At 42.4% G+C, this 27,432-nt stretch overlaps 1 protein-coding gene across 1 annotated transcript; it reads left to right on the top strand.

The window, feature by feature from the left end:
• The first annotated feature begins 2,074 nt into the window (after positions 1 to 2,074).
• On the top strand, positions 2,075 to 2,960 carry LOC308360552 (uncharacterized protein). Its single transcript, XM_080832534.1, has one exon. The coding sequence runs from the start codon at positions 2,113 to 2,115 to the stop codon at positions 2,542 to 2,544; it is 432 nt and encodes a 143-aa protein (XP_080688660.1). The 5' UTR covers positions 2,075 to 2,112; the 3' UTR covers positions 2,545 to 2,960.
• Positions 2,961 to 27,432: the final 24,472 nt, after the last annotated feature.

Below are 27,432 nucleotides of genomic sequence, written 5' to 3' on the forward strand. Positions count from 1 at the left end.
TCTCGATTTGAATATTGTGTCTGCATCTCGGATGGAGGCAGGAAGATTATGGAGGGGGGCTCGTGCCCTGCTCTGCCTCCTATTGTCGTTTTTGATATTCTTGGAATTATGAGGAGGCCTGCACCCTGAGAACAGAGCGGTCTTGGGGGGCAATAGGGGGCAACTAATTCCTTAAGCTAGTTTGGAGCCAAGTCGTTTGGGGCTTTGTATGTTAGAAGGAGTACTTTGAAATCAATTCTACTTTTTGGCAGGGAGCCAATGCAGAGAGGCAATTACAGGTGAGATATATTCATATATTTTTTTTAGTTCTAGTAAGTGTACGAGCAGCAGTGTTCTGTATAACCTGGAGGCTCTTTACTGAGTTGTTGCTGCATCCGGACAGAAGAGCATGGCAGTAATCTAGATGCGACGTAATAAATACGTGATATAGTTTTTTCTGCATCTCGGAGGGATAGGACTTTTTGGCGATATTGCGTAAATGAAAAAATTATGTCTTTCAGATCGGTTTTATGTGTGAGTCAAGTAGGAGGTCTTGGTTTATAGTTACACCAAGGTTTTTGATGCTAGTATTGGGTGTTGGGATGCCATCGAGTGTGGGTAGATGGCAAAATAGTGTAATTCTCAATTGTTCGGGGCCTACAAGCATAACCTCAGTTTTATCCGAGTAAAGGAGCAGGAAATTGTTAGCCATCCAAGATTTTATACCAGGTAGATGTAAAATTTCATCAGGTTTGATGGGTAAAGTTGGTTGTCAGCATAGCAATTGAAGTTGATGCCATGTTTCCTTATAACAGCACCTAAGGGTAGCATGTACAGGGAGAGCTCTAGTCTCTGTAATAGGATATGATGATCTATAGTGTCCAAAGCGGCACTTAGGTCTTAAAGAACTAGTATTGAGGTGCATCCATGATCGGATGCGATTACTAGGTAATTTAGGACTTTGATTAAGGCCGTTTCAGTGCTGTGATGGGCTCTAAAGCCATATTGGAAGTCTTCTACAATTTTGTTTTTGATTTTTAAAAGGAAGTAAGTTGCTTTGCTACTATTTTTCAAGCAAGATTATCATGATCAAGGTTAGGTTTTTGAAAGATGGTTTGATCACTTCTATTTTGAATGATTTTGAAACATATCCTGAAATTAGTGAATTATTCATTACATTAAGTTATGTCTCACTTAATAACCAATTGGCTCATAGGTGTGGTAATTTGACAGTCAGTGCTTTGGAATTGCAAGGAAGTGACATCTTGATATACTTCTATGTTAAATCTATACAAGTGTGTTAAGTATTTCGCAAATCACTGTGTGTATTGTTTTGCAAAAGTTTAAGCTGAAATTGTGCTTATATTGGTGCAAATCTGGATGAAGTTTTGGTCTTTGAGTGTAAGGTTTTAATAATTGTGAAATACTTTTGATTTTAGTATGCAATCGTAAAAAACTGTAAACAATCGAGAAAAACTGTAACATGGAGAATCAAAACAAAACATGTCCCATTTTCATGCCACTGCAGTAGTGTGCATGACACTGTAAACTCAGCAAACTATCAGACAAACTTTAAAAAAATCTGTATCCAGTAGACCAGTACAGGTCACATTTACAGTAGAAAAAGAAAAAAAACTAATATCTGAAAAAAAATACATTACAGATAGAAGTTGTTTTATTTGAACCTGATGTCTTTTTAGGTTGTGTGCCAGTGTTGACTGATTTTAGTGTTTATGCAATCGTAAAAAAACTGTAATCGAAGGAAGTGTTGTGCCCTCCAACACTAGATGTCCTTAAGGCAGTCCAAGAGACTGTTTAGATATCGTCAGTCGTTAGGTTTCAGGGTGAGGTACAAGTTAGTTAACCCGTATAATAGATTAAAACTAATAAAAGACCGTTTTAAAGTCAGGCATTCGACACAATTCCTCAGCGAAAAAGTAAAGGTCCTGGTATTATCCAATCAGTCGTTTCGTATTTTATGTTCCGGTCAGATGACAAGTTTTAACCAACCAGAGACCGGAATTATGTACTCACTTCCGGTTTTACCGCCGATATTAACATCGACACCCACCCTTAGCCGGGACTTCACGCAGAACATTCCAGCTGAACAGCAGACCAATTTAAACCAGCGATATGTCTGACGAGGGAAAACTGTTCATCGGTGGACTCAGCTTCGACACAACGGAGCAGTCCCTTGAAGAAGCATTCTCTAAGTATGGGGCCATCTCAAACGTTCACGTTGCCAGACACCGGGAAACCCAGGACCCGCGTGGTTTCGGTTTCGTCACATTCGAGAACCCGGAAGATGCGAAAGACGCAATGGATGGAATGAATGGACAGTCCGTGGACGGCAGAACGATCCGCGTGGACAAGGCCGGGAAGCCCGGTGGCGGTGGCGGTGGCGGAGGCGGTTACCGTGGTGGCGGAGGATATGGAGGCGGAGGCGGTGGTAGAGGATATGGAGGCGGCCGAGGTGGAGGCGGTGGATATGGAGGCGGCCGAGGTGGAGGCGGAGGCTACGGCCGGGACCGGGACCAGTCTGGCGGCTACAGTGACCGGTACTGAGAAGGCGAAGACCGCTACGCAGTTGTCGACTAGATATCAGCCTGCTCCCTCTTCCAACACCTCACAAAGATGCCCTCCGCAAGACACCAATTGTTCAAGTTCTTGTTTTCTTGGCGATTTGCAAATCGCTCATCTATGTTGAATTGACTTGCGTGCATCTTTGTTTTGTGGGGAAAGACCGAAATGGGGGGATGTTCAAGTTTCTGAGAGTAAAGTCAAAAGCAAATCTGCCTCGTTGTCGGCTTCAGTTCTTTTGAAGCTAAATCTTTGTCTTTACCCAGTAGAATCAGGCAGCCTCGTGTAAGAGCCTCGTGTCCCATGTACTTACGATGACTTAAAACTTTTTTTATATGTATTGTAAAGGCTACTTTCTATGTCCATCTGAAGAATAAAGTATGAACGGTAAAAAAAAAAAATTGGTGGTTTGTGTTTCTTCATGGCTAAAACAAATGCCATGTGTTTAGCATTAGCATGGGTGGCTAAGGCTAGCGCATGCGGTACTATTTGAGGGCCTATACGGATCCTGGGTAAAGCGTGCGGCGCATGTTGCAGCTGTTGCCAGATAAGTATGGACTGCCATTGCATCCTACCACCATTATATAGTACGCATGTTTAAATCAAACTCTCCATGAACAAGCCAGCCAACATAACTCATCACAATTAAACACATAAAATTGCTAATGCTAATAAAACTGGGCTTCGGACCGCATGATGTACGTCATCATTATAACTTTGCAAAATCCCGCTTCCATGTCATGTAAGGCTTATACTGCTAAAGTGACCATATTTCCTATCGTTAATTGTTTACCTAAATGTATGTTTAACAAATGTATTTTTACAAACCAAATGTTCCATGTACCACATGTACGCTAACATACTATACGAGTAAGATGTAATCTGCCATGTTCCTGATTGCTTCCCCTCCCCTTTTGCCACAAGCCCCCCACTGCGACCTACCTCTGTCCGTTACTGGCCTTCACCTACACAGGCAGCTTGCACATTGAGCAGACCAGAAGGCTTGTAACTCAGGGAGTTACAAAAAATTAGTTGTGTCTAGACCAGGACCCAAACTGCTTTCGTTACAATCATCAGATGATCTACCCCTCGCCTGTTTGGCCATGTCTGGAAATATTAAACTTCAGCTTTGGCTTTCTCTATGCTCGCCCGATAAGTTAAAGCCTCAGTTTGACATTCCCCATCATGACCTTACTCTCGGTTAGTAAGTAGTTAATATTAAATGTAAAGCTCTTAAATATTGATTACAGAAGTTTCAATGCATAGCCAAGCCACATAGACAAATTCTCATGACACAAAAAGGAGTCAACTCATTGAGCTTTAATATTATGCATCTGATGAGATGAGAGACAGAAATGGTAATGTTTATGATGGGAGAAACACAAATTTGTTTGGATTGCTCTCCCCCAAGTAAAATGCACATGCAAGGCCTCCTTTTTATCAAAAAGACGGGGTGAATTAAAGTGAAATGGCTTTTTTGAGCAAATTCCATCAGAATAGAAGATTACTCCCTCACAGAGACCTAATTAAAAATGTCAAGTCCATCTTCTCTGCACATACTAATGTTGATATATGTGTATGTGTGCTGCAGAAGTGAGCAAGTGAGATCAAACCCAGTTTCTATCAGTGGATCCAATTCCAATTATTCACAGAACTACTGCATCAAGTACTTCTGATGAAATGACCCATTTAGTTTACATTTAGTCATTTAGCAGACACTTTTATCCAAAGCAACTTACAAGGATGTACAGGTGCATCTCAATAAATTAGAATATCATCAAAAAGTTTATTTATTTCAGTAATTCTATTAAAAAAGTGAAACTCATATATTATATAGATTGTGTACACACAGACTGATCTATTTCAAGTGTTTGTTTCTTTTAATTTTGATTATTATAACTGACAGCTAAGGAAAACCCAAAATTCAGTATCTCAGAAAATTAGAATATTGTGAAAAAGTTAAATATTGAAGACTCATGGTGTCACACTCTAATCATCTAATTATCTCAAAACACCGGCAAAGACTTCCTGAGCCTTTAAATGGTCTCTCAGTCTAGTTCAGTAGGCTACACAATCATGGGGAAGACTGCTGACTTGACAGTTGTCCAGAAGACGATCATTGACACCCTGCACAAGGAGGGTAAGACACAAAAGGTCATTGCTAAAGAAGCTGGCTGTTCACAGAGTGCTGTATCCAAGCACATTAATGGGAAGTTGAATGGAAGGAAAAAATGTGGTAGAAAAAGGTGCACAAGCAACAGGGATAACCGCAGCCTTGAGAGGATTGTGAAACAAAGCCCATTCAAGGGAGATTCACAAGGAGTGGACTGCAGCTGGAGTCAGTGCTTCAAGAGCCTACACACACAGACGTATCCAGGTCATGGGCTTCAACTGTCGCATTCCTGTGTCAAGCCACTCTTGAACTGGAGACGTCAGAGGCGTTTCACCTGGGCTATGGACAAAAAGGACTGCACAGTTGGTCAGTGGTCCAAAGTTCTCTTTTCAGATGAAAGTACATTTTGCATTTCATTTGGAAATCAAGGTCCCAGAGTCTGGAGGAAGAGAGGAGAGGCACAGGATCCAAGTTGCTTGAGGTCCAGTGTAAAGTTTCCACAGTGAATGATGGTTTGGGGTGCCATGTCATTTGCTGGTGTTAGTCCATTGTGTTTTCTCAGGTCCAAGGTCAGCACAGCCGTCTGTTTTAGAGCACTTCATGCTTCCCTCTGCTGACCATCCTATGGAGATGCGGATTTCATTTTCCATCAGGACTTGGCGCCTGCACCCACTTCCAAAGGTCCCAGTACCTGGTTTAAGGACCATGGTATCCCTTTGCTTGATTGGCCAGCAAACTCGCCTGACCTAAAACCCATAGATTCTATAGGGTATTGAGCTGAAGGCCACTATAAGAGCAACATGGTCTTCCATAACACCTCAGTAGTGCCACAGACTGATTGCCTTCATGCGACGCCGCATTGCTTCAGTAATTCATGCAAAGGGAGCCCAGACCAAGTTTTGAGTGCTGTACATGTTCATACTTTTCACTAGTCCAACATTTCTGTGTTTAAAATCCTTTTTTCTATTGGTCTTCAGTAATATTCTAATTTTCTGAGATACTGAATTTGGGGTTTTCATTAGCTGTCGGTTATAATCATCAAATTTAAAAGAAATAATCACTTAAAATATATCAGTCTGTGTGTAATGAACCTATTTAAAAAAATTAGTTTCACTTTTTGAATAGAATTACTGAAATAAATCAACTTTTTGATGATATTCTAATATATTGAGATGCACCTGTATATACATTTTACTTCTATACTGATGGCACACTGCACATCAGGAGCAATTACAGGTTCAGTGTCTTGCTCAAGGACGCTTCGGCAGTGAGGAATAGACTAGCAACCTTCTGACCCATTCCAGAAGCAGATGATTCCTCAAGATTTTGTATCCTACATGAACTCATATTTAATGGCTTCTCTACTGAAGGGGGCACACATCACCCCACAACTCATTGAGCTCCACTGGCTGACTGTAGCTGCTTGCATTTAGTTCAAGTAATTTATGCTGGTTTACAGAGTGATTGCTGGTTCTGCTCCCACCTACTTTAATGCTCTTGTAAGGGCAAAAGTTACCCCCAGGATGCTGTGCTCGTCTAATGAGGGTCGTTTAGCAATGCACGGTAAACAAGTTTTGTAAACCTTGTGTTAATTAAGACTAAAATTTTGACATCTCGAAGAAGTGTTTTTCATATTCTGGAGTAGCCTGCAGGAGTATGTATAATCCGAATAAATGGTGAACACTAGATCATGATGTATTGGACAATACTATTCTTACCGTAAACTACACTGCCACAGGTACTACTGATTGAATTTGGACACTCAAGCAGCATTCTATAAAAGTCTGCCTTACTGAGGCAGTGAGGGATGTTATCAAATCAAATAATGGACAGAAAAAAACACAAAACCGCAAACAAAAACCACTCAATTTGTTCATGAAATCTAGAATGGTTTGTATCAATATGACAGGGTAGGTCCACTTTTCTGTCCCTCTTGCAGAAGCAGCCATATTTTTCAGGGCTTCTATTCAGACTTTCATCATGTAATATTTACATGGACACAGGGTCTAACAGAAAGGAACCAAGAGCAGAGAAATATGATTGTTTTCCTCCAAAATGGGAGTGAATGGAATGGTTTCTGATACGTAGTTTTCAAGTTCATGTTTTCAAAAAATACTATATCACCTGCCAGAAAGAGGAAAAAAGGAAATATTGTTAAGAAAAAGAATATATTTCATATGTTTCTAAATATATATAAACAGTTGCAGATAGCTGTAGGCAAGTCAAGTTCTCCCCCTCTTCGCCAGGGTCCACTGTTATAAGGCCTTCAATTATTCCAGGAGAGACAGCCTTCGATCCTCAGTAACCAGTTTCCCTGAGATGCAGAACCCTGTTGTTTTCAAGGTTTGTTCGATTCAAACCCCACTTACTCTGCTTCCCCTCACCCTCCTCATGGAACAGAGGGAACCTAAAGGGAGGGTGGGGTTCTCCTTCACCTATGAGACTGCGACTGTTGTTTGTGTTGCATAAGGGCCTTGATTCAGTTTCGTAACTCAAAAGTTTTCAGTTTATTTTATTACTCTATCAATCACTCAAGGGTTTATTCTTAAAGGGGAGATTGAAAGCAAGTGTGGAGGTTTGACAAGAACTTGAGTTGCACATTTTTTTCCCCTTCATCTTCCATGTTATTTATATCGCTCTTTTTTGTTTTTATTTTCTAAGATCATTCCATGTTGTTATTTTGTGTGCTTGTGTGTGTGTGTATGTGTGTGTTTGTGAGTGTGTGTGTACACGTCAAAAGGGCAGAAGTTCATTCCAAAGCTCAGATGAGAAGTGTTCGGGAAAAAGGCAACAGAATTCTTATTAAGACTTGAGTGTGTTGGTGGGGTGTCTCGGAGAGGGGTGGAGGTTGGGAGAGAGGGGGATTGACCTCAATGCCGTGATGCCATCCTTTTCAGAAGGGGCTTGTCATATACCCAGCACTCTCTGCCCTCATGAAACTGTGGAGGGAGTAAACAAGACAAACCTGATCAAACCAAAAACCCAAAATATACATACGTACAAGATGGGGACCAAGGATACTAAAGGGGTGTATGGTAAAGATGGCAAATGTCTACACTTTATTTTATAACTGACAGGTGTCACAGTTCGGCTCACAACCGTGACAAAAGTCTGGGACGGACACGAGAGGTTCGTGGTAAATGACACTTTATTACAAAAATAGAGAATATGTAAAGTAAAGAAAATGCTTAAATTAATCAAACAAGGCCTCGGCTGGCATCTGGTCCGCAACCACGCAGACCCACAGAACACCAGCATGCAGGCGCGAGTGAGGGAGACCGCGAGAACAACTGCTCCGATGTTTTAAGGAGTAGATCACACCTGGCCCAGGTGCAGCCTATCCCTCTGATCCACGGCAACCTACGACTCAGAACACAAAACGATGAGGGACACCTAGTGCCCAGGTGGAACACTGCAAGCGCGCAGAGAACAGCAGCACGGCCCACTGGGGCCGTGACACCTTCCCCCACAAGAGCAGAGTTCCAACCTGGCGCACCCAGACAGGGTAGGGACAACATTATTACATCTTTCATAACCGAACCCGACCACCGCCATCTAGAACCCATATGAGTACATCCCTCCACCAGAAATAGGTCCGAACCCAGCCATATCCCATGGCAAGGAACCAGAAAGCTAAACATACCACATTTTATTATCTAATAGGCCTATATATATATATATTTTTTCCTTTTTCTTTTTATTCCTAAGTGTCAATGCACACAAATACAAAACACACGTACCAGGAAAACTCACCAAGATCCAACTCTCCTACCATCAACCAACCCAGCAACCCCTGCCACCTGGAGAAGCAGTTTAAGAGTGGAGGATAGAGAGAAACAGCATAGACCAAGGGGAGCAACCACAGGTGTTAATATGTATACAAGAGCCGTAGCTAAACCTTCAAGGGCAAATCGCCCTTGACGGGGCATCAGCCACAATATTTCTCTTTGCCCTTACTATGACGGATGTCTAAACAATAGGACCGCAAAACAAAACCCATCGCATCAGTCTGCGATTTGGACAGGACAAAGAGTCTAGAGAAACTAGAGGGTTGTGGTCGATGCCCTTGTTCTGCGGGATGTGTCTGTACTGGCAGTTCTGGTTCTTGATGCAGCCTGAAGATCTCCAAAAATAACACTCATCTGGGAGTTTATCTGTGCGCTCAGTAGAAGCAGCTTGGGACACCCCAAGGTGTGGGTGTATTCGATCAGGAAAGCGTACTGTGAGAGGTATTCCTCCTGCTACTATAATACCATGCAGCTTCCTAACGGCATCTTCACTGTCTCGTTTCCGGTAGTAATTCACGAATGCACAACCTTTGCTTCTTAAAACCTTCACACTGTGCACAGGCCCAACTTGGTTAAACAACTCATAAATATAAGCTTCTGTTAAGACTGGCATTGGACCACCAAACCAGACAGGGAACAGTTCTGGTTTAACATATTTGGCCTGCGGTGAAGCTTGAGGGTGAGGCTGGTTCTGGGGGACTGGCTGCCGGATTGGCTGTGAGGCCACCTGGAAATCAGATTTAGGAGACTGGGATCGCTTCTCTACTCGCACCCAGTCCTCCTGCACAGGAGGATTACGAACAGGCACAGGATAACACTCACTCAACTGAGCAACAGCCTCCCCGGTTCCTAGTTTAGACTGAGCTGTAGTCATGGCACGAGTCACCGCACACGCTGAGACCACTTCCGGAAAACATTGAGCATCCTTATCAGGCATGTGTGACACAGGAGTAGTCGTAACCACTAAAGACGGTAAATTTGCAAACACGCGGCTACCAGCTAACTGGTTACCCAACAAGACATGAACCCCCTGATGCGGCAATGCAGGGCGAACACCCATAGTTACTTCGCCTTTAACAAACCCACAATCAAGAATTAGTTTGTGCATAGGCACAGGTACAACATTCAATCCCATCCCACATATCAGTATACTATCCCCAGTATCTGAACAAGGAGAAAATGGTAAGACCGAACCCACTACAAATGAATCGAATGCACCTGTATCCCGAAGGATCTTTACCGGGACTCTTGAATCACCTCCCACTAGTGACACATAGCCATCTGACACAAAAGCCGAATAATCTGGACTGGCAACAGTCCCCACCTGCTGACAAGAACCACAGGGAGAGACACACCGAGATGTACAAGGACAAATACAGGGAGAAACTGGCTTCACACGGGAACCTTCAAACTCAGATGGCTTAACTACTGATGCCTCAACAGACACAGCAGCCATTACAGGCTTTGCGTGGCCAACTTTCTTAGGACACTCATCCTTGAAATGACCTCTGTTTTTACAGTAATGGCATATTTTATTGTAGTCATCAGAGTTCTGAGGAGCCCTGTGATCATTATGCCTACCAGTATAAGATGGTATTACCCTCTCCCCTTGGTTACTTTCAGGGAAGGACCAACTGGAATCCCCTTTATAATCGCTTCGGGTTCTGTACTCGGGCACACGATGTATCAAGGCATACTCGTCAGCCAGCTTAGCAGCTCCAGAGGCAGTTCTCACCTGATGCTCACTTATGTAGGTAGCTATGCGACTAGAGACAGAGTTTTTAAACTGTTCCAATACAACTAAGTCACACAGCTCCTCATAAGTATGAACCTCAAGTGCAGAACGCCACCTGTTAAAGTGTTTGGCTAGGTCTCTTGCAAACTCCATACGAGTCTGCTTACCAGATCGCTCCCAAGTCCTAAACTTTAACCGGTAAGCCTCAGGCACAAGCTCATAGGCTTTCAAAACAGCCGTCTTAACAGATGCGTAAACGCCACTTTCCGCAACTGTCAGTGCCGAATAAGCCTCCTGAGCTCTACCAGTCAACGTGCATTGCAGTAACAGGGTGCGCTCAGCATCGGACCAACGCCTGATTCCTGCAACCCGCTCAAACAGAGAGAAAAACGTATCCGGATCACTTTCAGAAAACCGAGGAACTAATTTTAAATTACCTGAAACATCGAAGGAACGTGCAGGGGCCTGACCAGCACCCTCAATGGCTAGAAGGCGCACCCGCTCCTCCAGCTGTAGTCTCGTTACCTCATTCTGCCGAATTTCCACCTCCAACTGTAACAACTGTCTACGCTCATCGAAGGATAATCCTCCTGAACTATCCAACGTCGCAGCAGCTGTCCCTGAACTCAAATCAGCGACCTCTTCTCGTCCCAGCTCTAATTTCTCTCCGAGAATTCTCTTCATATTCTCAGTCATGCGTTTATCGCCCACATCAATTTTATAGTGCGCCGCAATTGCGACAACTTCCTCACGCGAACACAGATCCAGCAACTCGGCAGATGGAGCACCCAAAAAAACTTGCACATTTTTAGCAACCTCCATGATCAATGACCCTTAAACCTGTCCACAATTTCAACGAATTCACAACCAGATGCAATATACGATACTACAACAGTAATTAAAGCTCCGATAGCCTGTACGTAGTCACGATACCGCAGTAATCCCGTCCCTCTATCAACCTAACCAGAAAACTAACTAACTTACCCGCTAGCTCTTCAGGTGCTCGGTGGTGGGTACTGACACTAGATACCGTAGGCCCGGTAAGCAACCAGCAATTGACGACTCACCTGCGACCTCGGCTGTGCTCCCGAGACGACTGCTCAAGCCACCGATAACACCACACTACCCCCCAGCACGAACTCCAAGGAAATCCGTGCCTAGCCTAACAGGGACAGAACCACCGCGATGCAAGAAGACTACTACAAACCACGAAACCCAATCACAGAAAAAAACACCCAGTCTATATTATCAGACAATATTGCAATGACACCAGAATCTCACCTCTCTACTGCAGCAGATACATCAAAACAACTAACCTTACCTTATCACACGAATCAACAGTTCACTTACCCTCTCGGTACAATCCCAAACAACAGAACAGCCGCGCTTGTTAAGGCCACAAACAACGCTACTGCTACCCAGATCTACTACGTGCTGACGTCAAACAACGCAGTACTCCATTCATAAATTATCTGCTACAAACAATCCTAAAGACCGGATTCCTCGACTCGACAAGCCCCCATCTGTCACAGTTCGGCTCACAACCGTGACAAAAGTCTGGGACGGACACGAGAGGTTCGTGGTAAATGACACTTTATTACAAAAATAGAGAATATGTAAAGTAAAGAAAATGCTTAAATTAATCAAACAAGGCCTCGGCTGGCATCTGGTCCGCAACCACGCAGACCCACAGAACACCAGCATGCAGGCGCGAGTGAGGGAGACCGCGAGAACAACTGCTCCGATGTTTTAAGGAGTAGATCACACCTGGCCCAGGTGCAGCCTATCCCTCTGATCCGCGGCAACCTACGACTCAGAACACAAAACGATGAGGGACACCTAGTGCCCAGGTGGAACACTGCAAGCGCGCAGAGAACAGCAGCACGGCCCACTGGGGCCGTGACACAGGCAATGGATAACTGAGAAAATTGACAATAGGGACAATGACTGTTCAGAGTCCTAAACGAACACCCCCATGACGTGTAGCCATGCTTAAGTGGTTTCTGATGTGTAGTTTTGAAGTTCATGTTTTCAAAACATACTATATTGCCTGCAAGAAAAAAAGAAAAAGGAAATAGTAATAAAAAAAGAATATATTTAATATGTTTTTATATATATAAAAATAGTATATAACATAACTTTAATTTCAGACCATGTCATATGTCACTGTAAAGATTACTTCTCAAAGCAAATCCATTTGTTTCATTAATTTGAAACCTTTTGGTAATCATTTCTATCACCAAGGTTTTGTATTTCTCTGAAAAACATTTAGTAGTAAAAATTTGTATTTGGCGGACATGGATTAACTCAAATTCAAACAGGCTGAATGCTGTAAAGTGGACAGTCAAGTTGTATGGAAAGATGAATGGATATTCCAAATTCTTGTTTAGAAAAACGTCTTTTTGCTTGACATTTTCGGGAAGTATTTTCAATAGCATGATGCATAGGAGGAATTGTGCAGGGGCTTAGCATTTCTAGACTACGGCATCGATGTCAAGTCATGTCAAATGTATTCATAAAAGACATTTACAGTTTTTCTCAATTGTTTAAACTCAAACTTATGACACAATGACCACAACGTGTAAAGGCCAATTTAGGGTCGTTTTAGACGCAGAGCCGTAAGCACGTAATTTCCACAAGGGACTTGTTTTAGACAAGTTTTGATTTACGGTTCCTTAAGGTTCCCTAAGGATTGTGCGTGTTGCAAAGCAAATTGACGCCAGAACTGTAGATTTATTTTGAGTGAAGTAAGCGTATTTATTGCAGCAGGACAAAGGAAAAAAACTTACCGGAGCATGAAACTACAATGGTGCTGGCCACAAGGTAACGCCACGTTAATGTTAACTTTTGTATATGAGCAGACCGGGCTCATTCTATCAAACTCGCGGGTGCAATTGATTGATTCACGTCAATATGAACTCAATGAAAGATATCACCACAAGTGGCAGAAAATGAATATGGAAGTATTTGTTCGTGAATTACCACATTCTCTCCAAACAATCGCGGGTGAGAATGGGATATTCTCTCCATAAATTTGCGGTAATTTGAGCGTCCTTATAAGTGTTGAAAGAGGATTTGTAAAGGAGTTCATGTCTTCGGACCTCTTCTGTTATGTTTGTTCCTAATCCATAAGAAAAGACTTGTGAGAGGGTCTGCAGGGTATTCATGATTTAAAAAAATGTCTGTGTCTAAAAAAGACTGTAGTATGCTATTAACCCGGAAACGTGAGACTCTGTGAAAGGCTGTGGTAGCCGGCCAATCACAGTCTTTGCGAGCTGCGTAGGGCCGTAGTGTTTTAGTCGCATAGTCAGGAATTTTGGCCGACGCACTTAAGCGCGTGAGGGGGGGTATTTTACCGCGCAAGGGGGGGTTGTGTATCTTACGTGCTTACGCGTTACGTCTAAAACTGAGCATATATCGGCCTTAACTCATGTGCCAACTCCCTAAACCAATTCTGCTGAACTATAAAAACACATGTATCTGCTTTAGACCCAAATTTCAATTGTAAACACACTTTTTTAAATGTTTGTGTGTGTGTGTGTGTGTGTGTGTGTGTGTGTGTGAGAGAGATTTTGTCAATGTCTTATTTAAATGTTTTAAACTGCACATTGGAGACTGGTCAAACGCAATTTCAAACTTCTGTGGTAACCCTGTTACATAGATTTTTGACAATAAAGTACACTTGACTTTCTTAAAAACACTACACACAATCCTCATCTATTCTGCCCACTTCATCAATGCCAAATCTCCTTGTGTTCAGACAAAATACACTGCCATTCAAAAGGCAAAACTTCCATTTTAAAGGTGTTGTGCAATTTGGAGTCAAAGCTTTAGCAATATAAGGGCCACAGGTGAGCTCCTTGTTTGGAGAACAATGGATGGCAACATGGCAGAGAAGTTAGAGTAAGAGGAGGAGGATGAAGAGCTAGAAGGAGAGCCATTATCTCTGATGAGATTCGGGCCGCTGTGGTCGACTATGTGGTCAACCATGGCCTGACCATGCAGGAGGCTGGCCATTCTCCGGACATTCAGTAGAGAGAAAAGGTAAGAAACACTACTAAGACAGGAAAACACTAGTTTGAATAACTTATCAGCAGCATAGTATTGTTGTATTTAAAGTGTGTGACATTGTACTGTATTTGTATTTTTTGCAGAACTGAAAGATTACCCCAGCGTGATGGGAGGGAGCATGTCTTGACGGCTGAACAGGAGACTGCAATAGCCAATATGGTTCTGGAAAATAATGTGATAACAATTAAACAAATACAAAGTGTTGTTGACTGTACCGGCCTATTTTCTATTGTTTGTTCTGTGCAAATAATTTACACATCCAGTTGTGTTTACTGTGATGTATAGGCTACAGCACTTTTAGAAAAAATAAAGAACTATTTTTTTTTGTTACTACTGAGATATGTAGGATTTTGCGTTTTTGTGTGTGTGGTTTTGGAGATTTGTGTTTAGGGTTATAAGAAAATGAGGTATGCAATTGAGAAAAACTGTAAAAACAACTTAAAAAAAATGAAATCACAATAAAATATCAAATCAAATTGAAAGCAGAAACAAAACACTCAACTAAGCCTCTATATACAGTGCCCTCCTTAATTATTGGCACCCTTAGTGAATGTGACCAAAACAGGCTATGAAAAAATATTTGTTTACTGTGTATCCTCTTGGTCTTTCACTCAAAATATTCACAAAAATCTTACCTTTTCATTGAAATAAAATTATTGAAAGAAAACATTTAAATTTTACATTAAATAAATATTATTCTCCTAAACAGGTGTGCCACAATTATTGGCACCCATTAATTTAATGTTTTGAGCAGCCTCCCTTTGCCAAGATAACAGCTCCAAGTGTTCTCCTATAATGCGTGATGAGGTTGGTGAACACATGGCACGGATCTGAGACCATTCCTACATACAGTATCTCACCAGATCCTTCAGATTCTTAGGTCAACGCTGGTACAAGAGGTTTTAGCTCTTTCCACATATTTTCTATGGGGTTTAGGTCTGGGGACTGTGATGGCCATGGTAAAGCCTTTATTCTGCTGTCGGTGAACCATTTTTGTGTTGCATTTTTGTGTGCTTCAGATTATTGTCCTGCTGGGAGGTCCAACCACTGCCCATTTTAAGCTTCCTAGAGGGGGCTGTTAGGTTTTAATTGAATTTCTGCTGGTATGTGATGGAGTCCATGATACCAGGTATCCTAACAAGATGTCGAGGGCCTTTGGAAGAAAAACAGCCCCCCAACATCAGAGATCCGCCACCATACTTCAAAGTGGGTATGGGGTGCTCTTCTGTATGGCTATCTTTGTGTCTACGCCAAACCCACCTTTGATGTTTGTTGCCAAGAAGCCTTATTTTGGTCTCATCTGACCATATAACTCTAATATAAAAGTCTGACTTACATTTGGCAAACTGTAGGCACAGTTTGTTGTTGATTGACAGCAGAGGCTTTTTTCTGACAACCCTCAAAAACAACTTGTGGGGATGTAGGTGCAGTCTAATGGTAGTTCTGGAGACTTTCCGACCCTAGGACTTAACTAACCTCTGCAATTATCCAGCTGTGATTCTTGGAGATTCTTTTGCCAGTTGAACCATCCTCCTCACAGTGCGTGGGGTCCATTTACAGATAGGTCCTCTTCCAGGCTGATTCCTTACATCTCCTGTCGCTATTAACTTCTTAACTATTGCCCTGATTGTGGAAGTGGGTATTTCCAACTGCTTAGATATTTTCTTATATCCCTAAATCCGGGTTCCAGCAGCTCAACAACTTTTTGTCGCACTTTGACACTTAGTTCTTTTGTCTTTCCCATCTTGATGAATGACTAAGGGTATTTGGCCTGTGTCACCTCATATTTATACCTCTGTGAAGCAGGAAGCCATGTTTGACCACTTAAGAGTTCCTAATCAAACAGGTGAACTCAAAAATGTAAAAAATGACTGGTAATATACTTCAGTTAGATTTTAATTGTAGGATTTTCTAGGGGTGCCAATAATTGTGGCACCCATGTTTTGGAGAAAAATATTTTATGTAATGTCAAAAAAATTTATTCTTTCAAGAATTTTACTTCAATGAAAAGGTAAGATTTTTGTGAATATTTTGAGTGAAAGACCAAGAAGATAAACAGCAAAGATATATTTTTTCATAGCCTGTTTTGGTCACATTCACTAAGGGTGCCAATAATTGCGGAGGGCACTGTATACACAGAAAGCAAATATACAAATGATCAACTCAGATAAGGAGGATCCAAATGCTTAAGAATAAAAGTGGAATTTGAGCCTGGACTTGAAGGAGTCAATAGAGGGGGCTGATTTTATAGAGAGGTTATGCTTTTCAACACTAGGGGCTGCAACACCGAGCACAGCGAGCGGCCACAAGCAGTACGAGTCGGCAACAACATCTCGAGCAGCATCACACTGAGCACAGGGGCCCCACAAGGCTGTGTGCTCAGTCCCCTGCTCTTCACCCTGCTGACTCACGACTGCACACCTACCTACAGCACCAATCACATGGTAAAGTTTGCGGACGACACAACTCTGGTAGGTCTCATCACCAAGAACGATGAGACCCACTACAGGAAGGAGTTCAACCTCCTGCTGAATGTCAGCAAAACAAAGGAGATTGTGGTTGACTTCAGGAGAAGACACACTGAACACCCACCACTGACCATCGATGGTGCTGCTGTGGAGCGAGTGAGCAGCACCAAATTCCTGGGGGTGCACATCAGTGAGGACCTCTCCTGGGCCACCAACTCTGCATCACTGGCGAAGAAAGCCCAGCCTCTACTTCCTCCGCAAGCTCAAGAAAGCAAAAGCTCCCACTCCCATCCTGAACACATTCTACAGGGGCACCATTGAAAGCATCCTGTCAAGCTGCATCACTGTGTGGGGCATTAGCTGAACTGAACACAGCAGAAAAGCACTGCAACGCGTGGTGAACACAGCTGCTAGGATCATTGGTGCCCCACTCTCTTCCTTGCAAAACATATACACCACCCGCCTCACCCGGAAAGCCACCTCGATTGCGAGGGACACCAGCCACCCCACACACAGCCTTTTCAACCTCCTACCCTCTGGAAGAAGGTATAGGACCCTCCTTTGCCGCACCACCAGACTCAGCAATAGCTTCATCCACCAAGCTGTAAGGAAGCTAAATTCTCTCCACTCACTCCCCCAAGCCATATCCGACACTGACAACAGGCTGAAATCCCCCCCCCCCCCCCCCCCCCCAAAAATCACTATGGACTCTGAAACAAACTGTCTCTGCACTTTATCACTTTTTATCACTTATCACTTTTACCTCTTTTAACTTGCACTGCTAATGTACAACACATCATACAGCTGCCATTATACCAATTGCCTTTTCTTGCACTAAAAAAACCTCACTTTTAAGTAATAAAACCTATGCTGCTGTACGTTTACCTGTATGTTCTATTTAGTGATATGTTATGTTAAGTTATGTAATGTGGGGAGAGTGGGAAACGTTCTTTCGACTGCTTTGTATGTTCACATGTGAAGTAGTTGACAATAAAGCTACTTTGACTTTGACTTTGAACAGCAAAAGTGCAGTCACCCCTGGATTTAAACTTTGATTGGGGGACTGCCAGGGGCCCTAAGCTAGACGACCTAAGGGGCCTGGCCATAGACATAGACTATGTCTATGGGCCTGGCGGTGGAATAAGGGGTGAAGAGGTCTGCGATATAGGAAAGGGCCTGCCCATTCAGGGCTTTAAAAACAAACAGGAGCACCTTAAAATCAACCCTGAACCGCACTGGAAGCCAATGGAGAGAGGCCAGGATAGGGTTTATTTGGTCTCTTTTCTGGGTACCGGTGAGGAGCCTGTTTTGGACTAGTTGTAGGTGGGACAGGGATGAGTGGCTAATTCCAGTATACAAGGAATTGCAGTAGTCTAGCCAAGAGGATATGAAGGCATAGATGACCTTCTCTAGATATTTGGATGACAGGAAAGACTTGATTTTGGCAATGGTGCGAAGTTGAAAAAAGCTGGCTTTAACTACTGCCTGTTTGTCAAATTTAAAGGCCGAATTGAATATCACACCAAGGGCTTGACCAGAATAGACAGGTTGCCTACCTGCTGGTGGTACGTTTGATGGAGTCAGTGGGCCGAAGACATTTTGTGCCATTCAGCAGTTGATGTCCTCAGGGCAGTTCAAAAGACTGTTTAGATTCCGCTGGTCATTATGTTTCAGGGAGAGATAAAGCTGTGTGTCATCTGCGTAGCAATGGAAGGAGATGTTTTGTGCTTTTGAATAATTTGACCAAGGGGGGCATGTTAATAAACAAAGCACAAAAAGTAAGGAAATATGTGTTTGGTAGATTTTTTTTTGTTGTAACAATGTTTTTTGGCAAAAATCTTAATAATCTAATAATATAATCTAAAATCTTCATTTCATACACCCTCAGGCGGGTGGAAGATCCATACGCAGCCACAGCAGCCTGGCACCTCCTCCTCATACTTGTCACCAACCTGGTCACACATTGCTGTTGAATGGCATTCCATTCCTCAACCAGGAGTCGTTGCAGGTCATCCATCGTGGTTGTGTTGGTCACTAACACGTACAGCACACCCAAACTGATCCCAAAAGTGTTCAATTGGGTTGAGGTCTGGACTCATGGCAGGCCAATCCATTCTCTCCCTGATGGTGTATTAAATGAATGAAGTGTAAAATTGCCAATAGTTCTTGTTTGTTCCTTGTTACTGATTAAATCATCCAATCCACCAAACAACTAAAAACAAGAGTGGATACCAACCAGAGAAATTTGGCAAATTTTGTTTGGGCGCTTCACACATAAACAGCTGTTCTGCTTATCCCACAAATGCATGTTCCTCACAAATGTGGCACAATTTAAAAGGGAAATAAACAGGCACAAATGTACGATGGCTCATTGCATTCACTCAATAATAAAAATTTCACCATGTTATCTCATAATTATGAGATAGTATCTCATAATTATGAGATAATTATCTCATAATTATGAGATAGTTATCCCATAATTATGAGATAACCTGGTGATTTTTTTTTCTTTTTATTTTTTAACTGGTGTTCTGACCATCAGTAGTGTTGCCAGATTGGGCGGTTTCCCACCCAATTGAGCTGCTTAGGATGGCCGTCTGCGGGTAAAAAGGGTATTTGGGTGGGTTTTTCTGCAGATTTCTGGCCATAGAAAGTAATAGAATTTAGTTAAAATTGGGCGGGATTGGGTGCTTCCAGGTGGATTTTGAGCATTTTTGGGCTGGACATCATCAGTCTCACCTGGCAACCGTGCAGTTGTTTATGTTAATCCCATCCATTTTGAGAAAGCGTAATATTTCCCAGTGCCTCATTCCAAGAAGGAAATAGAAACAAATTCCACGAGAGACATCCATTATTGCCTTATTCACAGTCAGAAGTCACTACAGACAAACTAAAGCTGCTGAGTCAATACATGGGTTTCTTGTATACAAACATTGAAGGCTACGCACGCAATTCCGCGGCAGAAAGCCATCTACCCTAATACAAATGAATACAGAAAGCCCCGTTTAAATGTATTGTTTATTACTTATTTAGCCTACCGATCCCTATTCTGTAGCCATGAATGCTTGCACACACCCTCAACATATTCCCAAACGTAACCTTGTACATTGTTGAGCCTTTGTCTATATTTTATTTCATGTTAAGATGCTGGCTGTTTGCTAAGGTGGTGACTATGTTTACGTTACTTTACTACTTTTGAGACACATACAGTCACAAAATACTGTTCATACTATACAGGCTGGTAGATTTTCAACATGGAAAATGTGGGAAGCCTTTGTGCCCCTGATCGTGCTGACTACAACACAAAATATACACTTCAGAATGGCGAGATCTTAAATCCATAAACAATCGACGAAGATCGGTGGATTTGATCATACAAAATGGCCAGCTATTGAATGTCCTGACATGTATAACTATCTAATCCAGACACCAAGTGTGTACACAGAAGAAAAGATGCGTGCTTACAAATCTCTTGATGCTTACAACTATGTGTTATGTGGTGAGGTACAAAAAAAGGAACTATTGATGCACCAGAGTTAAACTGTTATGTGCTCCCTCTTGAAGGTGGGTTTTTAGCCTAGACTTGAAGGCAGAAATAGAGGGGGCGGATCTAATGTCCTGAGGGAGCTGGTTCCACAGACGTGGAGCGGCGACAGCAAAGGCCCTGTCTCCTTTCTGATTGAGCCGTGAGCGTGGCACATGCAGAAACCCTTTGGTACAGGATCTGAGGGACCTTTGGACTGAATGTGGCTGTACAAGGTCAGTGATGTAGGCTGGGGCCAGCCCATTGAGTGCCTTAAAAACAAATAATAAAACTTTAAACTGTATCCTAAAATTAATGGGGAGCCAGTGCAAGGAGGCCAGAATGGGGGTGATGTGCTCACACCTCTTGGTGCCAGTTAAAAGACGTGCAGCTGCATTTTGGACCAGCTGTAGACGTCTGAGTGAGGAGTGGGGGAGGCCGAGGTAGAGGGAATTGCAATAATCCAGCCGTGATGTTATAAAGGCATGAATTACTATCTCCAGGTCTTTATGAGATAGGATGGTTTTGAGGCGGGAAATCACTCTAAGTTGGTAAAAACTAGTTTTGACCACATTACTAATCTGTTTGTCAAGACAGAGTTCAGAGTCAAGGATGACACCTAGGTTTCTGGCGAAGGGTGTGACAAATGGAGTGAAGTAACCTAAATTATTTAGAGTAGTGCATCTTGCCTTGGGGGGGCCAAAACTGATGACTTCTGTCTTGTCACCATTTAACTGGAGGAAGTTGTTGGCCATCCAGTTTCTAATGTCTTCAAGACAGACCAGGAGAGATTCGATGAAGTCCCTAGATTTTAATGGCAGGTAAAGCTGTGAATCATCTGCATAGAGGTGAAAAGAGATGTTATGCTTTCTTATAATGTCACCCAGTGGGAGCATATACAGGCTGAATAGTATGGGACCCAGTATGGACCCCTGAGGGACCCCATAAGAGACAGGGGCAGATGATGAAGAGAACTGGCCTATAGAGACAGAGAAAGTCCTATGTTTGAGGTAAGAGCTAAACCAAAGTAATGCAGTCTCCCTGATACCCACCTGCTGGTCCAGGCGGGTATTAGTTAGCTGCGACTCAACAAGCAAACTGCAACTTTTCTGATTGATATAGTAGACCTGACCCTTGCTTGATCTACAATCTGCATCGAAGTTGAAATGGGATATTACCGAATTAATTATCAAACTGACATATCATAACAACATTAACTAGAGCTAGCATTGCTAGCTACCGCTAGCGTGCTATCAGCTAGCTAGGTTCTAGTTACCACCTGTTTTACTGAACCAAAGCTACACCATTGAACAGTTTAACGGTAATTGATGAATTAACGTGAACATGGACATTGACTGGTCATGCAGTGTTAATTTTACACTTGATCAAAGATAACTAGCTAACTAACTAACTAACAAACAACTTATTAAATGTGCACTGCATACGTTCTTCTCCTTGTGGACCACCTGGACCTCAAACCGCCCTTCTTATAGCGTGAACGCATAACCACCTTCTGTTCATGGCAAATGGATGCCTTTTCCTGGGTATACTGAACATCCTTATCCCATTGCCAACTCTGTTAGAACAGTTCACAACACAGCAACACCTTTTCATTTTGCCTTCATGACATTTCCTCACCCGCTTATACACAACACCTTGCTTCTTTCTGCCGTGAGTCTGCGTGCGCATACAGGACAGATCATGCAGATAAAAAAAAAAAAAAAAATCACCAGGTTATCTCATAATTACGAGATACTATCTCATAATTATGAGATACTATCTCATAATTATGAGATAACCTGGTGAAATTTGTATTATTGAGTGAATGCAATGAGCCATAGTACAAATGTCCTTACTTTATGTGCTATGTTTAGAAAACAGGACGGGACCTACAATGGAACCCCGCAGGAAAGACTAGCAGAAGGGGAGGAAACATTTCCTACAGTCATTAAAAGCAAAACTTCTATTGCTGAGATAGGAAGAAAAACAGCTCAAGGCAATAACACTACACCTGCACTGGAGACAGTAAATTAAAATGTTTTGATCTACATTAAAAAAAAAAAAAAATTGCACTGAAGAATCAGAACAACAGGTCATTGGATACTTTTAACAAGGCAGACTCATGTGCTATGATGAGCCCTAAAACATGACTGAAACTTTCTAATGTTATAGGCCTGTGCTATTGCTTTGTATATTTTTTTTTTCTTCTTCTTTAGTGTTTTTTGGCAGTTTGCAACCTATTTGGAGCATTACCGCCACCTACGTTTTCGGTGTGGAGTTTCGATGGAGGTTAGACGTTTTATACTATGCAGGCATTAAATAAAATAAAAAGAAACGAACAAAATAATAGAAATAGAAAACAACAGTAAACAAAAAAAAAGATGAATAAATATAAATTATAATCTGTCAAATAAACCTGTATCTTTAAGGTATGTCATTACGTGCATCCATGCTGATGGTCTAAGAGAAGAAAATGAGAGTAAACCCTCTAAACTCAATCTAGTTTGACCTAAAGCTTTGACATTTTCTAATAACTCAATCCTCTCCAACTTCTATGCTTCACATTGTAATCAAACATGCTCCACTGTTTCTCTCTCATTACATTTTGGACAGATCCCTGTCTCATGTTTGCCTATGATGTTCAGGCTGTGGTTAAGACATGTGTGCCCTATACGTAACCGTGTGATAATCACTTCACATCTTCTACTCCAGTTACCCTGTCTTCTTGCTACTACCTGCCTCTGAATTCTATGCAGGAACCTACCCTTAATTTCTTTGTCCCATTGTTCTTGCCACATCTTGTTCATTTCTGATTTAATTAATGTTTTAACTTCAGATTTACTTAATGAGACACCCAGCTGTACATTTTGTTTCAGTGCCTCTTTTGCCAACTTGTCAGCAACCTCGTTGCCTTCCACTCCAGCATGGGATGGGACCCATAAAAAACACACTATTTTTTGCATTTGTTCTAATCTATATAAATACTGGAGGACCTCATACACCAAATCAGGCCTACATGTAGATGTTCCATTTGAAATGCTAATCAGAGCTGCCATTGAGTCTGAACAAATAATGTACCTGTTTGGCCTTCCCTCCTCTACCCACCCTAGTGCCAATAAAATGGCCAACAGTTCCACAGTAAAAATCGCTAAATAATCAGAGGTTCTTTTCTTAATTGAGACATTAAACTGCGGTATGTGCACTGCTGCCCCTGTCTTACCCGTATCTGGATCTTTTGACCCATCTGTAAATATATGAATTGATCCATGATACCTGGTACTAAGATACAATTGTATCATATCATTCATCCCATCAAATTCAGTACCTTTCTTTGCCTTCTTTGCCATTTCAATATCCACAGTAGGCATGGGGAAAAGCCAAGGAGGGGTTGCTGGTAGTGGTACAGAACAACTGTGTTTCAAATTGGATAACCCTAGCTTTCTGGCAGAGCCATCTCCTACCCATCCAAAACTATTAACCTTTGTGCGCCCATGTTCCCAGCATGACTTCAAAACAGATTTGGTTGGGTGAGCCTGTGTGTGTCCTTGCAGATTAGTCCAGTATACCATTGATAACTGCAAACGTCTCAAGGACAATGGCATCTCTCCTACCTCCACCTGAAGAGCTGAAACTGGTGAGGTCTTAAAGGCCCAGCAACACAGCCGGATAGCCTGTGCCTGTATTGTATCGCACTTGGATAGTTGTGACTTGGCAGCTGAACTATACGCGATACATGCATAGTCTAAAGTTGCTCTTACTATGGCAGTGCAAATTTGCATAAGGGAATTCATACTGGCTCCCCAGCTACTCCCAGCTAAGCACCTCATAATATTTATTGCCTTTTTGCATTTCATCACACCTCTCTGGATATGTTCACCGAAGGTCATTTTACTATCCATCCAGACTCCCAGAAACCGAATAACTTGGACTTGCTTTACCCTTTGTCCATAGAGTGCAATTTGTATGTCTGGAATTTTCCGCTTCTTAGTTAAACATATCACTTGAGTCTTCTCAACTGAGAAACGGAAGCCCCACTTATTACCCCATTTCTCTACTGCACTCACAGCTGCCTGAAGCTTCTTTTCAATAAACGTGCCATTGCGGCCTTTAACCCACAACGCTCCATCATCTGCGTACAGAGACCTTCCAAGGCTAGCATCAACTTCGGAAAAAATGTCGTTGATCATAATGCTGAAGAGTAATGGACTGCACACACTCCCTTGTGGGACTCCATTCTCAGTAGGATAGACCCTAGAATGGGTTGCCCCCACCCTCACTTCAATAGTTCTGTCCTTAAGAAAATCCAGAACCCAGTTAAACATCCTCCCACTTATTCCCATGCTTTCAAGCTTAATAAGGAGACCATCCCGCCACAACATATCATATGCCTTTTCGACATCAAAAAAGACAGCGTCCACCATCTCCTTATTAGCCTGAGCCTTCCTAACTATATCCTCCAAACACAGTACAGGGTCCATGGTCGTCCTCCCTCTACGAAAACCACTCTGACTTGGACTAATCATGTTTCTGCTTTCTACTATGTACAGTGGGGCAAAAAAGTATTTAGTCAACCACCAATTGTGCAAGTTCTCTCACTTAAAAAGTTCAGAGATGCCTGTAATTTTTATCATAGGTACACCTCAACTATGAGAGACAAAATGAGAAAAAAAAATCCAGAAAATCACATTGTCTGATTTTTAAAGAATTTATTTGTAAATTATGGTGGAAATTAAGTATTTGGTCACCTACAAACATGCAATATTTCTGGCTTTCACAGACCTGTTACTTCTTCTTTAAGAGGCTCCTCTGTCCTCAACTCGTTGCCTGCATTAATGGTACCCGTTTGAACTTGTTATCAGTATAAAAGACACCTGTTCACAACCTAAAACTGTCACAATCCAAACTCCACTATGGCCAAGACCAAAGAGCTGTCAAAGGACACCAGAAACTAAATTGTAGACCTGCACCAGGCTGGGAAGACTGAATCTGCAATAGGTAAGTAGCTTGGTGTAAAGAAATCAACTGTGGGAGCAATTATTAGAAAATGGAAGACATACAAGACCACTGATAATCTCCCTAGATCTAGGGCTCCCCGCAAGATCTCACCCCGCGGGGCCAAAATGATCACAAGAACGGTGAACAAAAATCCCAGAACCACACGGGGGGACCTAGTGAATGACCTACAGGGAGCTGGGACCAAAGTAACAAAGGCTACCATCAGTAACACACTATGCCGCCAGCGACTCAAATCCTGCAGTGCCAGACGTGTCCCCCTGCTTAAGCCAGTTCCTGTCCAGGCCCGTCTGAAGCTTGCTAGAGAGCATTTGGATGATCCAGAAAAGGACTGGGAGAATGTCAGATAGTCAGATGAAACCAAATTATAATTTTTTGGTAAAAACTCAACTTGTCATGTTTTGAGGACACAGAATGCAGAGTTGCATCCAATGAACACCATACCTACTTTGAAGCAAGGGGTTAGAAACATCATGCTTTGGGGCTGTTTTTCTGCAAGGGGACCAGGACGACTGATCCGTGTAAAGGAGGGAATGAATGGGGCCATGTATCGTGAGATTTTGAGTGAAAACCTCTTTCCATCAGCAAGGGCATCAAAGATGAAACGTGGCTGGGTCTTTCAGCATGACAATGATCCCAAACACACCACCTGGGCAATGTAGCAGTGGCTTCGTAAGAAGCATTTCAAGGTCCTGGAGTGGCCTAGCCTGTCTCCAGATCTCAACACCATAGAAAATCTGTGGAGGGAGTTGAAAGTCCGTGTTGCCCAGGGACAGCCCCAAAACATCGCTGCTCTAGAGAAGATCTGCATGGAGGAATGGGCTAAAATACCAGCAACAGTGTGTGAAAAGCTTGTGAAGAATTAGAGAAAATGCTTCACGTCTGTCATTGCCAACAAAGGGTATACAACAAAGTATTAAGATGAACTTTAGTTATTGACCAAATACTTATTTTCCACCATAATTTGCAAATAAATTCTTTAAAAATCAGACAATGTGATTTTCTGGATTTTTTCCCCTCATTTTGTCTCTCATAGTTGAGGTTAACCTATGATGAAAATTACAGGCTTCTCTTATCTTTTTAAGTGGGAGAACTTACACAATTGGTGGTTGACTAAATACTTTTTTGCCCCACTGTAAGTAAGCCTATCAGTGACCATACGCTCCATTATCTTACATAGGTAAGATGTCAGGGCTATTGGTCTATAACTAGTTGTTTCACTCTTATCTTTTCCTGGTTTCGCAATAGGGATAACCACAGAGTGTTTCCATGCCAATGGTAGTGTCCCTGATTCCCAAACCCTATTATATAGATGCAGGATCACCATCTGTGCTAGGGGGGTTAAATTTTCCACCATTTTATAACACACCTCATCCTTACCAGGAGATGTGTCTCTGACACCTGCTAAAGCTCGCTTCAATTCAAATAAGGAAAAACAAACATTTAAAGCTCCCTCAGAGTCATTTGTTTTCCCTATTGTGTTGGGATGTGCCCTAATAACTTCATCCCTACTTGCTCTTGCCTCCTGGGTCAGATTATCAGAGCTATGCACTTTAGCGAATGCTTTAGCTAAAGCCTCTGCCTTGTCTTTGCTTGTCACCATTATTTCATCATTATACCTAATTGCTGGTAGGGTGTATTCCCTCCTGACACCACCCATCCTTCGAATCATGCCCCACACATCACTGATCTTGGTTTCTCTTCCAATAGTACTACAAAAAAGCTGCCACTGGTTTCGCTTGGCCTGCCTTATCACTCTTCTGACAACTGCTTGCGCTTTCTTGTATTCTATTACATCACTGAATACAAATGTAGCTTTGACCTTCTTAAAAGCTTTGTTCCTTGCCTGCACAGCCATTTTACATTCATCCGTCCACCAAGGAACCATGTGACGCTTTCCTGATCCACTACCTTTACCTATAATATCTACTGCAGTTGAGTGCATGGCTTCTGTTATCCTTACATTAAAACCATCTATCCCTCCATTGCTTTGGTTCAATCCTACTAACCTCATACTACACATCAGGCTGTATGCCCCCCAATTTGCATCCTTTAGTTCCCACCTAGGGAAGCCTCCCTCCTCAAGCAGAACTGGGCCCACTCCTACTTCATACATTATAGGGTAGTGATCGCTCCCTATTGAATTATCTTGAATAACATCC

This window comes from Sprattus sprattus, assembly GCF_963457725.1.
Source record: "Sprattus sprattus genome assembly, chromosome: 2".
NCBI classification, from domain to species: domain Eukaryota; kingdom Metazoa; phylum Chordata; class Actinopteri; order Clupeiformes; family Clupeidae; genus Sprattus; species Sprattus sprattus.